Source organism: Sprattus sprattus (genome assembly GCF_963457725.1).
Source record: "Sprattus sprattus genome assembly, chromosome: 4".
NCBI lineage: Eukaryota > Metazoa > Chordata > Actinopteri > Clupeiformes > Clupeidae > Sprattus > Sprattus sprattus.
The window spans coordinates 36538747-36553746 of record NC_137923.1 but is presented as its reverse complement, the minus strand read 5'-3'; the positions used below and the strand labels follow the sequence as shown (position 1 = coordinate 36553746).

Here is a 15000-nt window from a genome sequence, read left to right as displayed (position 1 = left end):
CACACAGCAGGCATAGTAAACACGCAGGCAGGAGAGAGGCAGATGGACTATCATAGGGCATATAGTGTGACATCATAGGGCATATAGTGTGACATCATTGTGTGTCATCATAGGGCATATAGTGTGTCAGTGTGAAGTTTTGGTCAAGTGTTCATCACATGGGACTTTTTTCATCATTTTGGATCTAGCATGCTACAGCTGAAAAAGTTGAGCTCTAGGTGCCTGCAGTTCCCTCATCCTTCTTGTCCTCCTCAATCCATCCATCCATCCATCAATCTCCTGTTCCCTTTCTCCTCATCTGCCCATCTGCCCATGTGCCCATGTGCCCTGGGAGTGTGTGTGTGTGTGTGTGTGTGTGTTTGTGTGTGTCTGATCTATTCAGTATGCTGGCTTGCTGCTGAGACAAGGACCAACTCCCACAGCTCTGGAATGCTTTGGTGTGTGTGTGTGTGTGTGTGTGTGTGTGTGTGTGTGTGTGTGTGTGTGTGTGTGTGTGTGTGTGTGTGTGTGTGTGTGTGTGTGTTTGTGTGTGTGTGTGTGTGTGTGTGTGTGAGAGAGAGAGAGAGAGAGAGAGACAGTCGTGTGAGCTTAGGGGGTGGGTCAACCATATCATTCCCCCCTGGCGCTGGTGTGCTTTTGTGTTCAAGGACACCCCCCTTCCACCCATCCAACACACACCCAAGAGCCATGAACAAACACAAACCTAACTGAGAGGGGGTTCTGACCAGTGGACTGCTCCCTGCAACCCTCTGACACTCACAATGCAGAGAATCTGCAAATTCTCTCTCCCTTACACACACACACACTCTGATGACATTGACTTAGGTGTGAGACCTGTTCAGGGTTTTGGTGGGCTATTCCACATGCCCGCATCTTGAAATGAACATCAGATAGCCTAAGTGTTTCCTGAGAGAAATGGCTGTACTTTACTTTGCCTTTCTCTTTTTCTCTGTGTGAGTGAGTGTGAGTGTGAGTGTGACAGAGATCCTAAAACTAAATAAGCCTGCAGCTTTAATGTTGATTGTCTCTGTCTGGTAAGACATAAGCTAGTATCTGTAAAGCCAGGTTACAGGGAGATAACAAGAGTCTCTTGTTTTGCCATTCATATTATTGCTCCCTTCTCCTTCGTCTCGCCCTATCTCTCATTCTTCTCCTCCGTCTCGTTTCATCTCTCATTCTTCTCCTTCTTCTCGATTCATCTCTTATTATTCTCCTTCATCTCGTTTCATCTCTCATTCTTCTCCTCTGTCTCGTCCTGTCTCTCATTCTTCTCCTCCGTCTCTTTTCATCTCTCATTCTTCTCCTTCGTCTCGATTCATCTCTTATTATTCTCCTTCATCTCGTTTCATCTCTCATTCTTCTCCTCTGTCTCGTCCTGTCTCTCTTCTTCTTCGTCTCGTTTCATCTCTCATTCTCCTCCTTCGTCTTGTTTCATCTCTCATTCTCCTCCTTCGTCTCGTTTCATCTCTCATTCTTCTCCTTCGTCTCGATTCATCTCTTATTATTCTCCTTCATCTCGTTTCATCTCTCATTCTTCTCCTCTGTCTCGTCCTGTCTCTCATTCTTCTCCTCCGTCTCGTTTCATCTCTCATTCTTCTCTTTCGTCTCGATTCATCTCTTATTATTCTCCTTCATCTCGTTTCATCTCTCATTCTTCTCCTCTGTCTCGTCCTGTCTCTCTTCTTCTTCGTCTCGTTTCATCTCTCATTCTTCTCCTTCGTCTCGATTCATCTCTTATTATTCTCCTTCATCTCGTTTCATCTCTCATTCTCCTCCTTCGTCTCGTTTCATCTCTCATTTCATCTCTCATTCTCCTCCTTCGTCTCGTTTCATCTCTCATTCTTCTCCTTCGTCTCGATTCATCTCTTATTATTCTCCTTCATCTCGTTTCATCTCTCATTCTTCTCCTTTGTCTCGATTCATCTCTTATTATTCTCCTTCATCTCGTTTCATCTCTCATTCTTCTCCTCTGTCTCGTCCTGTCTCTCTTCTTCTTCGTCTCGTTTCATCTCTCATTCTTCTCCTTCGTCTCGATTCATCTCTTATTATTCTCCTTCATCTCGTTTCATCTCTCATTCTCCTCCTTCGTCTCGTTTCATCTCTCATTTCATCTCTCATTCTCCTCCTTCGTCTCGTTTCATCTCTCATTCTTCTCCTTCGTCTCGATTCATCTCTTATTATTCTCCTTCATCTCGTTTCATCTCTCATTCTTCTCCTCTGTCTCGTCCTGTCTCTCATTCTTCTCCTCCGTCTCGTTTCATCTCTCATTCTTCTCTTTCGTCTCGATTCATCTCTTATTATTCTCCTTCATCTCGTTTCATCTCTCATTCTTCTCCTCTGTCTCGTCCTGTCTCTCTTCTTCTTCGTCTCGTTTCATCTCTCATTCTTCTCCTTCGTCTCGATTCATCTCTTATTATTCTCCTTCATCTCGTTTCATCTCTCATTCTCCTCCTTCGTCTCGTTTCATCTCTCATTTCATCTCTCATTCTCCTCCTTCGTCTCGTTTCATCTCTCATTCTTCTCCTTTGTCTCGATTCATCTCTTATTATTCTCCTTCATCTCGTTTCATCTCTCATTCTTCTCCTCTGTCTCGTCCTGTCTCTCTTCTTCTTCGTCCGTTTCATCTCTCATTTCATCTCATTCTTCTCCTTCGTCTCACTCTGTCTCTTTCCTGTGCCTGACCGTACAGTTAGCCTCAGGATCCAGCCAGTGTTTCACTCAATGCAAGAAGACCTTTTGTCTTCTACCAGCAAACAACCTGAAGGCTAATCGATAACACTACAGACACACACACACACACACACACACACACACACACACACACACACACACACACACACACACACACACACTCTCATTGTGATTGTGTAATAATGGATTGATGGCTCAATGTGAGTATATTAGATTAGAATGAAAGTGAGGATGCATGTCAGGTGATCCCTGTGTGGTCGTAGGTGTGGATGGACTCGGCTGTCCTCTGACCCTTCACTGCTCCCCTCCCTGCCCAGTCAAGAGGCTTCACCCTCAAGGGCAATATGTCTCTAAGACTGAGAGAGACTAAGGACAGCAAGAGAAATGAGTGGGAAAGAGAGAGGAAGATGTGGAGAAATAGATAGGAGAGGAGTACAATAGAAATGGATGGAAAGGAGAGCGGTAGAGAGACTGTGTGAGTGAAATGGATGGAAAGGAGAGCGGTAGAGAGACTGCGTGAGTGAAATGGATGGAAAGGAGAGCGGTAGAGAGACTGCGTGAGTGAAATGGATGGAAAGGAGAGCGGTAGAGAGACTGCGTGAGTGAAATGGATGGAAAGGAGAGCGGTAGAGAGACTGCGTGAGTGAAATGGATGGAAAGGAGAGCGGTAGAGAGACTGCGTGAGTGAAATGGATGGAAAGGAGAGCGGTAGAGAGACTGCGTGAGTGAAATGGATGGAAAGGAGAGCGGTAGAGAGACTGCGTGAGTGAAATGGATGGAAAGGAGAGCGGTAGAGAGACTGCGTGAGTGAAATGGATGGAAAGGAGAGCGGTAGAGAGACTGCGTGAGTGAAATGGATGGAAAGGAGAGCGGTAGAGAGACTGCGTGAGTGAAATGGATGGAAAGGAGAGCGGTAGAGAGACTGCGTGAGTGAAATGGATGGAAAGGAGAGCGGTAGAGAGACTGTGTGAGTGAAATGGATGGAAAGGAGAGCGGTAGAGAGACTGTGTGAGTGAAATGGATGGAAAGGAGAGCGGTAGAGAGACTGTGTGAGTGAAATGGATGGAAAGGAGAGCGGTAGAGAGACTGCGTGAGTGAAATGGATGGAAAGGAGAGCGGTAGAGAGACTGCGTGAGTGAAATGGATGGAAAGGAGAGCGGTAGAGAGACTGCGTGAGTGAAATGGATGGAAAGGAGAGCGGTAGAGAGACTGTGTGAGTGAAATGGATGGAAAGGAGAGCGGTAGAGAGACTGCGTGAGTGGATGGAAAGGAGAGCGGTAGAGAGACTGTGTGAGTGAAATGGATGGAAAGGAGAGCGGTAGAGAGACTGTGTGAGTGAAATGGATGGAAAGGAGAGCGGTAGAGAGACTGTGTGAGTGAAATGGATGGAAAGGAGAGCGGTAGAGAGACTGTGTGAGTGAAATGGATGGAAAGGAGAGCGGTAGAGAGACTGTGTGAGTGAAATGGATGGAAAGGAGAGCGGTAGAGAGACTGCGTGAGTGAAATGGATGGAAAGGAGAGCGGTAGAGAGACTGTGTGAGTGAAATGGATGGAAAGGAGAGCGGTAGAGAGACTGTGTGAGTGAAATGGATGGAAAGGAGAGCGGTAGAGAGACTGTGTGAGTGAAATGGATGGAAAGGAGAGCGGTAGAGAGACTGCGTGAGTGAAATGGATGGAAAGGAGAGCGGTAGAGAGACTGCGTGAGTGAAATGGATGGAAAGGAGAGCGGTAGAGAGACTGTGTGAGTGAAATGGATGGAAAGGAGAGCGGTAGAGAGACTGCGTGAGTGGATGGAAAGGAGAGCGGTAGAGAGACTGTGTGAGTGAAATGGATGGAAAGGAGAGCGGTAGAGAGACTGCGTGAGTGGATGGAAAGGAGAGCGGTAGAGAGACTGTGTGAGTGAAATGGATGGAAAGGAGAGCGGTAGAGAGACTGCGTGAGTGAAATGGATGGAAAGGAGAGCGGTAGAGAGACTGCGTGAGTGAAATGGATGGAAAGGAGAGCGGTAGAGAGACTGCGTGAGTGGATGGAAAGGAGAGCGGTAGAGAGACTGTGTGAGTGAAATGGATGGAAAGGAGAGCGGTAGAGAGACTGCGTGAGTGAAATGGATGGAAAGGAGAGCGGTAGAGATACTGCGTATTCTACTAGTGCAGACCTTGTGCTGTGATCCCCCTGAGTGTGTGAGTATGTGTTGCATTATCATGCTAAGCTAGCAGCTCCACTCAGCTGCTTGAATTATTTCTCCTGATTGATGATGATGCCAATGCCTCCCACCAGGCCTGTCTTTGCTTCTCTTTGTGTTCCTTTCAGTCTTATGCCCAGCACTCCCTTACACACACACACACACACACACACACACACACACATACAGCACTCTTTTACACACACAAACACACACACATACTCTCATACAGGAATACACATGTGCTCTGCCATTAATTCACACACACACACACATAGTCACACACAGAGTCAGAACCTAGCGTGTGCTCTACTCCACCAGGGCCTACTGAAGTGATCTGAGCTCATTGTGTTGATCAGGACTGAATTATGCATGCCTGTCTCTGTGAAGAGCCCATTGTGTGAGGCCCTATCTGGGCCCGTACAGGGCGCTCAGGCCTCAGAGCTCCATGGCGCTATTGTGTGTGTCCCTCCCCTGGTTAGTGAGCCCTGGGAGGGGATGCAGAGCCAGCACGGAGCCAGTCACATGCCCACACCCCTGCCCCCCCCTCCACCCCCACCCCCCTCCACCCACTCTTATTTACAGCTGATCCTTTTTTTAATCGGGAGGAGCGGAGAGCAGGTGTGGATCAGGAAGCCTCTCTCTTTCACTTTTGTATTAACGTACGGATTCTCCATGCAGAGGCAGATAATGTCCTGTGTCTGTCATTGTTCATTATCTATCTAGGTGCGCGCATGCGTGAGTGTGTGCGTGTGCATGTGTAGTGTAGGTGATCGGGTCTTGATGATGTGGTTTTAACTGACCAAGCTGGGTTGTTCATGTGAGGAGGGATGCTCTCGTGGGCCACTGTTATCACCTGCTGTGGGTAAACATGACACACATACACACACAGGCCCACAGGGGTAGAGCAGGGGTCTGGTCCTCAGCCCCAGTCTTGGTCTGGAGGCCCACAGGGATAGAGGAGGGGGTCTGGTCTGGTCCTCAGTCTTGGTCTGGCGTCCTCATGTTTGTTTGCCTTCACATTTGCTGCCAATAGGCGGCTGTGGTCTGTGTTTATGTTTGCTTGATGTGCTGAGAGATTGAGGTTCACTTGCAGAATTAGTTTGCTTCTCGCCAGGCCGTGGTTGTGGATATTGTTCTGAGTCACGCTCACCAGAACAGTCACGCTCACCAGAACAAAGCCCCGGCAGGCCCCACCATGCTTGCTCCGTGACCATGCCTGCTCCGTGTCTGTGTTTAGCTCCTGCTCAGCCATAGGCAGGAATAGCAGAGCCGTGGGCCTCCGCATGCAGGAGTGGCTGGGCAGGAGCCTCTTCCACTGCGCCGTCTAGACAGAGCCTTTGAACTGTGGGCACACTAATGGTTTTATGGCCTGTTCTGTTCTCTGGTCCCTGACCAAAGAGTCTCAGAGAGGCCTTCACTCCCCCTTAAAGAAGGCAAAAACACACTGTCACCCCTCTCCTCCTTCAAACATGCTGTGGTTCTTGTTCTTGTTCTCTGTGTGGTCATTACCAGTAGAACACCCTTGCTCTCAGCAGCCAGTCTCTCATTGCCTCAGACCTGCTGGACATTTGCTCTTCATCTGATTCCTCTATTTATGTCACTGTCAGTTTATTTTGGGTCCTGCCATAAATAGCGGGAGCACAAGACAAGCCAAAGTGCTGTGGGGAAGGCTGCTCCTCCGTCTGAAGCTCTCCAGCAGATGGGTGGAGTGTGTGTGGACTCAAAGCTCAGGATGACCGATAACTCTTGGTCCATTTGTTCAATTAGAGAAGGCTTCTGTTGGAGAGGCCTGACCGCTGTCAACAGGATGTGGATTGCTTTTGCTGGGGCTGGCATAGCCCCTGGTGTGGACCCCAGTCAGCTTCTGTGAACCAACATCCTGTGTCCGTGTGTCCGTGTGTCCGTGTGTGTGTGTGTGTCTGTGTGTGTGTGTGTGTGTGTGTGTGTGTCTGTGTGTGTGTGTGTGTGTGTGTGTGTGTGTGTCTGTGATCTGTCTCAGGGGCTGGTCATCATGTGCTATGAAGCAGCCTGCTCCCCCACTCTGCTGGTGCGTGTGTGGATAATGCACTGTGCTCTGTGGAAGGCCTCTTGGCTGAGATTGGACCATTAGGCTTCTCACAGGAGAATTGATGCGGGTCCACTGAGCTCACGTTCACGCTCGTGTTTGTCTCTGTGACCACGCAGTTGGGACCCTTCATATTTTGTGATTCGGTATTTAAGTCACGCTTTGCTGAAATTGTGGAAGCTCAGACAAGTATTATACCCCAGTTCATTGCATTAACAAAAAGTGAGGAGGAGAGGCAGGCAGGAAGGAGAGGAGAGATGGAGAGAAAAAAAAGGAGAGAAGAGAGGGACAGCATGTCTGCAGTGAAATGGCAGCGCTGTGAATTGATTAGCGATGCTGTCTCTGTGTGTCAGCTCTGTTATGATTGCTGGGGAATATCGGCAACAGATAGTGTGTGTGTGTGTGTGTGTGTGTGTGTGTGTGTGTGTGTGTGTGTGTACACACAAGTCTGTGTGTGTTGTCTCTCTCTCTCTCCTGGGTGCATTTGGCTTGGTGCCAGCAAGAGAGATGGATCTGGAATGCCTCAGAAATGATGACATGATGAGGAAATGAAAAGGTTTGATGTGCGCTCTAGAGGAATGTGGTGTGTGTGTGTGTAGGGTTTCACAGTTGGACCCACCAAATCCAGCTCTCTTTCTCTCCAGAGCTCTGTGTGTGTGTGTGTGTGTGTGTGTGTGTGTGTGTGTGTGTGTGTGTGTGTGTGTGTGTGTGTGTGTGTCTTTCTCTCCAGAGGTGTCGGTTTCTTACGGTTTGTGTGTGTGCGTCTTTCTCTCCAGAGCTGTCTTTTCCCTCATGGTGTTTGTGTCTGTCTTTCTCTCCAGAGCTGTCTGTTCCTTACTGTGTGTGTGTGTGCGCGTGTCTTTCTGTTCCCCTCGGTGGAATTGTAGACAGTGGGAGAGAAGAAACAAATCATGCTGAAAGGAGAATCAGCTTTTTGAGAGAAGGAGAGAGAAAGAGGGAGGGAGGGAGATCTGAAGAGAATAAGAAAGGCAGGGAGAGAGTGAGGGAATAGAGACGCTTGGCCTTGAAGTCAGACGTAGATGCTTTGTCCTTCTCTCCCCTCAGCTGTCAGGCGTGTGTGCTAGAGGTCTGACCCATTTAATGGAGATCTTAATTACATTTAGATCTGCCACAGGACTCAGCCAGCTGAGGGTTTGAATAACGCAACGCCTTTTGGACTCTCACATACAGTACCTTGCGTAAGTATTCACCCCCTTGGATGTTTTACCCTTTTATGGCTTTTATAAATCAGTCATGGTCAATATAAGTTGGCTTTTTGGACAAAAAAATTCACAAAATAGCTCTCTTTAATGTCAAAGTGAAAATATATTTCTACACAGTTATGTAAATTAAATACAAATATGTAATGAAAATAAGTGATTGCATAAGTATTCACCCCCTTTATCACCCCCTTTATATAGACTGACCTAATTCAACAGAGGTCCAGCCAATTGGTGCTAGAAGTCTCACAATTAGTGATATGGGGATCAGTGTGCAGTAAATGTGTCTCAAGTGATTGTAGTATAACGACACCTGTGTCTGGAAGGTCTATTCACTGGTCAGTATTCAGTAATCAGTATTCCTGGCTACTGTTACAACATGAAGACCACAGATCACCCTAAGAAACTCAGAGAAAAGGTTATTGAAAAGTACAGGTCAGGGGAAGGATACAAAAAAATGTCCAAGGCACTTAACATCCCCTGAAATTCTGTTCAATCCATCATCAAGAAATGGAAGGAATATGGCACATGTGTAAATCTGCCTAGATCAGGCCGTCCTTACAAACTGAGTGACCATGCAAGAAGGAAACTAGTAAGAGAGGCCACCAAGACACCTATGACTACTCTGAAGAAGTTTCAAGCTTCAGCAGCTGGTATGGGAGAGACTCTGCATACCACCACTGTTGCCTTGGTTCTTCACCAATCAAAGCTTCATTGAAGAGAGCCACTGTTGAAAAAATGCTCCACTTTGGTCTCATCAAACCACAGAACCTTCTTCCACTTGACCATGGAGACTTCCACATGCCTTTTGGCGAACTGTAGTCGATCCTTTTTTTCAACAGTGGCTCTCTTCCATAAAGCTTAGATTGGTGAAGAACCAAGGCAACAGTGGTGGTATGCAGAGTTTCTCCAATCTCAACTGCTGAAGCTTGAAACTTCTTCAGAGTAGTCATAGGTCTATTGGTGGCCTATCTTACTAGTCTCCTTCTTGAACGGCCCCTCAGTTTGTGAGGACGGCCTGATCTAGGCAGATTTACACATGTGCCACAATCCATCCATTTCTTGATGATGGATTTAACAGAATTCCAGGGGATGTTTAGTGCCTTGGACATTTTTTTGTATCCTTCCCCTGACTTATACTTTTCAACAACCTTTTCTCTGAGTTGCTTAGAGTGATCTTGGGTCTTAATGGTTTAACAATAGCCAGTAATACTGATTACTGAATACTGACCAGTGAATGGACCTTCCAGACACAGGTGTCGTTATACTACAATCACTTGAGACACATTCACTGTACACTGACCCCTATTACACAAATTGTGAGACTTCTAGCACCAATTGGCTGGACCTCTGTTGAATTAGGTCAGTCTATATAAAGGGGGTGAATACTTATGCAAGCACTTATTTTCATTACATATTTGTATTTAATTTACATAACTGTGTAGAAATATATTTTCACTTTGACATTAAAGAGAGCTATTTTGTGAATTTTTTTTGTCCAAAAAGCCAACTTATATTGACCATGACTGATTTATAAAAGCCATAAAAGGGTAAAACATCCAAGGGGGTGAATACTTACGCAAGGTACTGTAAGTTTACTCGAGAAGATAACAAATGTTTGCAAGAAGAATGCATTCATTCCCTTCTCCTGTTGGAGAAGGAGATGGGCAGCATTGCACTGTTGCATCCATCTTGATCCACACGCTCTGTCTTCATGCCTGTTCATGGCTGGGCTTGGGGTGCTACAGTGTCACGTCCGCCCTGAGCCGCTGGTCTCTTACCACAAACACACATACTTACACACACACACTGACTAAGTTAGTCATGGAGACGGACTGGACCACAGCCAAACTCTCACCACCACCAGGAAAAATTAAGGAGGCACAATGTATGTGCTCAGTGTTCATATTCAGACTTTTGACATTTCTGAGTGAATGTGTGTTTGTGTGTGTGTGTGTCTGACTGGTTATGCCTTATTATTGAGGTACATGAACCCAAGCACCAACCATCCCACACGTTCCTGAGATACATGCCATTGCTTCATATCATGTAGCTTTGGGTCAAGCAGACATCAGAATGATGTGTGATATGCAGTGGTGAGGCCAAAGAAAGCCTGTGTGTGTGTCTGTGTGCATATATGCCTGTGTGTGTGTGTCTGTGTCATATATGCCTGTGTGTGTGTGTCTGTCATATGTGGTGTGTGTGTGTGTCTGTGTCATATATGCGGTGTGCGGTGATCTAACCTCATGTATTGTGTGTGTGTCTGTGTCATATATGCGGTGTGCGGTGATCTAACCATATGTATTGTGCTCCCCAGGCCACGCCTCCAGGCACAGAGGAAGTTCGCCCAGTCTCAGCCAAACTCTCCGAGCACCACCCCCATCAAGATGGCCGAAGCCTCCCTGCCCACCCCCATCAAGATGGCCGACGCCTCCCTGCCCACCCCCTCAGCGCCGATCACGGACCTCTCCCGCCGCAAACCCAAGACGGAGGACTTCCTCACCTTTTTATGTCTGCGAGGTACAGTCACTGTGCTTACCCTTCCCTCCCTTTCCATTTCATTCCAGCCATTTGACTTCAGGTTCCTTCATCAGGGCCAGGTTTCCACCCTGCCTTACCGCAGCTCTATGCCAGGCCTCCTGCCCTAACCGCAGCTCTATGCCAGGCCTCCTGCCCTAACCGCAGCTCTATGCCAGGCCTCCTGCCCTAACCGCAGCTCTATGCCAGGCCTCCTGCCCTAACCAACGCTCTATGCCAGGCCTCCTGCCCTAACCAACGCTCTATGCCAGGCCTCCTGCCCTAACCGCAGCTCTATGCCAAGCCTCCATACTGCCCATGCTCTAACCACAGCTCTATGCCAGGCCTACTGCCCTAACCGACGCTCTATGCCAGGCCTCCTGCCCTAACCGCAGCTCTATGCCAGGCCTCCTGCCCTGACCACAGCTCTATGCCAGGCCTCTTGCCCTAACCGCAGCTCTATGCCAGGCCTCCATCCTGCCCATGCTCTAACCGCAGCTCTATGCCAGGCCTCCTGCCCTAACCGCAGCTCTATGCCAAGCCTCCATACTGCCCATGCTCTAACCACAGCTCTATGCCAGGCCTACTGCCCTAACCGACGCTCTATGCCAGGCCTACTGCCCTAACCGACGCTCTATGCCAGGCCTCCTGCCCTAACCGCAGCTCTATGCCAGGCCTCCTGCCCTGACCACAGCTCTATGCCAGGCCTCTTGCCCTAACCGCAGCTCTATGCCAGGCCTCCATCCTGCCCATGCTCTAACCGCAGCTCTATGCCAGGCCTCCTGCCCTAACCGCAGCTCTATGCCAGGCCTCCTGCCCTAGCCGCAGCTCTATGCCAGGCATCCTGCCCTAACCGCAGCTCTATGCCAGGCCTCCTGCCCTAACCGCAGCTCTATGCAAGGCATCCTGCCCTAACTGCAGCTCTATGCAAGGTAGGGGTGGGAATCTCTTGGCACCTCACGATTCGATTCGAAATAAATTCAGAGGTCAACGATTCGATTTTAAATCGATTATCGTAATAAAAAAAAAACTTCATAATCGATTTTGTAATAAAAAAAGTTCATAATCGATTTTGTGATTAAATTATCGATTATGAACTTTTCTGAATCGAGAGAGAATCGTTTTAGACAGAATCGAGAAAAATCGAATAATCGATTTTTTCCCCCACCCCTAATGTAAGGCATCCTGCCCATGCCCAGCTAAAAACCTCCACGTAAGAGGTGCATGCAGAGACCTCTCCACCACCATCAACCAGCAAAACATCTGACCAAGGACACAGAACTATTAGGTGATATTGAGTGCTCAGCTCCTGGATGGAACTAAGACATGACAGGCATCTGTAGACAGCCAGGGCAGAGCAGAGCTGGGCAGAGCTGCACATCGTACATCATACTATGACCCTCTGTCTCTCTTATGCACTCAAATGCAAACACACTTTTAGGGTACAACCTTGAAATGACCCACAAAATAGCAAAATGAGGCCACTTTCTCTTCCAATTACAAAAACATGCCATGAGAATAGCCACATACGTCTGTCTGTCTCTGTCTGTCTGTCTGTCTGTCTGTCTGTCTCTCTCTCTTTCTGTCTTTCTCTCTCTTACCTTTCCTCTGCATGTTTTTTCTCATCTCATCCCTGTGTATTCAGTAAGCATACGTAAGTGTGTCTATTGTCTAGAGTGTGTAAGATTTTAATAGATGGAAAGATTTGTTCAGGAGCTGGTAACTGTTCTCTTTTGAAGCCTCAGGGAGGGTTATTAATGCCACAAAGGGTTTAACAGATGGAGTTGGAGACGTGTCAGGGAGTCTAATATGTGTGCACTCCTGTATCACGACCAGAACAGGAGAAAACCATGGAATGAGGCAAACTTAAATGAGCCTTCTAGCCACATTTCCCAAACCTGAAGTGTGCCGTGATGCCCCTAATCATTCATGTTTATGGGTTGGCATGTGTGAGCCTGGTGTCTACCTCTCCAGTGCTGATGTGTTCACTGACACAGCCTGCTACAATGAATTAGATACACATGAGCTATATCAAAGAAAGCTATAATAGGAATTTAAAACTTCCATTAACCCATAGCTATGAACTGGAGTCAATGTTAGAGGTGTGCGTGTGTGTGTGCGTGTGTGTGTGCGTGTGCGTGTGCGTGTGCGTGTGTGTGTGTGTGGCCACTTTACAGCAGTTTATTTTTTTCGCATTTGGTCACCATAGCAGTGGGCCACACCCTACTTACTGGCCATGGCAATGCTATTTTTAGATTACCACGGGGGGGGGGGGGGTTCCCCAGGTACTACTTGTATGCTGTTTATGCTTAAGTGTATCAGTGGCTCAAGACGGGGTGTGTGTGTGTGTGTGTGTGTGTGTGTGTGTGAGTGACTGTGTGTCTGCTGTGTGTGTGCTGTGTGTGTGCTGTTTGTGTGTGTTCCCAGTAGTTCTCAGCATGTTTGCTGTTTATGCTTAGGTGGATCAGTGGCTCAATAAGGACTTTACTGTGACATTGTGATGAATGTGCAGTGTGGAGTCTGCCCAGCGTGAGTTTAGAATCTGTCTACAGCTATGGACACTACCTATTCAAATGGGATTTCAACAGTACAATTACAGAAATACTAGGATATCCAAGCATGGAGTGATATAGATTTTCTCTCTTGGGAAAGATGTGTGTCTGATGCAATCTGGAGCAATGTGTGACAGACACACACACACACACACGGGAATTAGAGTGTAATGTTTCAGCTCGGTGTTTATGCCTTACAGGCCTGCCTAAATCCCCTTTATGATGACTGTTTATGTCCGTGGAGAAATGAATTTGGAATCTCTCCAGCGTGTGTGTGTGTGTGTGTGTGTTTGTGTGTGTGTGTGTGTGTGGCCATACGTCTTTGTGTGTGTGCATGTGTTTGTGTGTAACAGTTTTCAGCTTGCCTCATGTTACTGCCAGGGAGACCAAATCGGGAATGCTATCTGGACACACAGACACACAGGTCGTTGTTGGCCAGAGCAATGACATACTATCCCTGTTTTGGTCTTATCACTTCTCAGGAGCACTCCCTAAGCACACACACACACACACAGACAGCGACGGCGCTACACCGGGGCTAAGGGGTGCTATAGCCCCGGCAAAAAAATGTGTAGCCCCAGTTAAGCCCCTCTAGCATTTAAGCACTGTTTTGCAAATGTCGAGGATGATTTGAGAAATGTACCAAGGCGACTGAGAAAAACTATAAAGGTTCATACGTAACGTATGCATTCTGTTCCAATACAATCCATGCTTGCGTGTTTGTACTGCGCCTGTACCCCGTTTGCCCTGTGCTGTGTGTGTGTGTGTGTGTGAGAGAGAGAGGGGACAAGAGGGGGGAGTAGGCCGTAAGGTGAACACTGTTTTCGTTTCAACCCGTTCCACTGTCTGGCATCTACACAATCTTTAGCTCATAAAAAAGAACGAGTCCTGCTAACCTACCAAAAAAAAGTTCGTCGCTGAAGTTCCAGTCGATTCATGTCGATACATCTTTGTTTTATGCAGAACTAGAGTCTTCAGAGCTTAATACGATTCTGGATGTCCAGAAGATCCAGAAGATCATGGACTCATTTGCACTTAACCACAGCAACAGACGCATTGTCCTAGCCTACTGTAAAACAACTCTGGTGATTTTTTTTTTGTTTGTTTTTAATCATTCAAACAAGCTGTTCGCACTTCAGGCGCATGGTCGCTGTCCGGAGCTGAACCTTTGCACGCACGTGAAACATTTCCGCCATTGCCGCTTGTATTACATTCTCGTGCTGTGTATCATAGCTGCTTTTATTGGAAAAAAAACAAGAACCTCTTAATAAAGTAAGTGACGTCATGAAAATAAATTATTTTCTTAGCTACCCCACGTATCGGTCAAGCCCCCCCTTAGCACCGGGAGAGAAAAAATCCTGCCGCCGTGCATGCACACAGACACACTCTCACCCTCACACTCGCCAACTGACTCTCTTTTTCTCGCCAACATATACTCAGAATCTCTGATATAACCTGATAAACTAGTCAATGAGTCACTGTTGCAAAGACCTGTATTATAGAAGTTCCTGATGTAGGTGTGTGTGTATAGGGATGGGGGGCTTTTATGTCTGTCAGTTAATATTATTTGTTTGTAAAATCAACTCATTGCCCCTCTTCTCACTCACTCACTCCCACTCACTCACTCCCACTCACTCACTCCCACTCACTCACTCCACCTCACTCACTCCACCTCACTCACTCCACCTCACTCACTCCACCTCACTCACCTCACTCACTCACTTCACTCACTCCACCTCACTCACTCACTCCACCTCACTCACTCCACCT

General features: G+C 47.4%; 1 protein-coding gene across 1 annotated transcript in view; it reads left to right on the top strand.

Annotated features, from left to right (window-relative positions):
• jarid2b (jumonji and AT-rich interaction domain containing 2b) overlaps positions 1-15000 on the top strand; it is a 126389-nt gene that overhangs the window by 78915 nt on the left and 32474 nt on the right. Inside the window, exon 4 of the mRNA XM_080836706.1 lies at positions 10479-10681. Coding sequence (XP_080692832.1) covers positions 10479-10681 — 203 coding nt within the window. The remainder of the gene's footprint in view (positions 1-10478; positions 10682-15000) is intronic.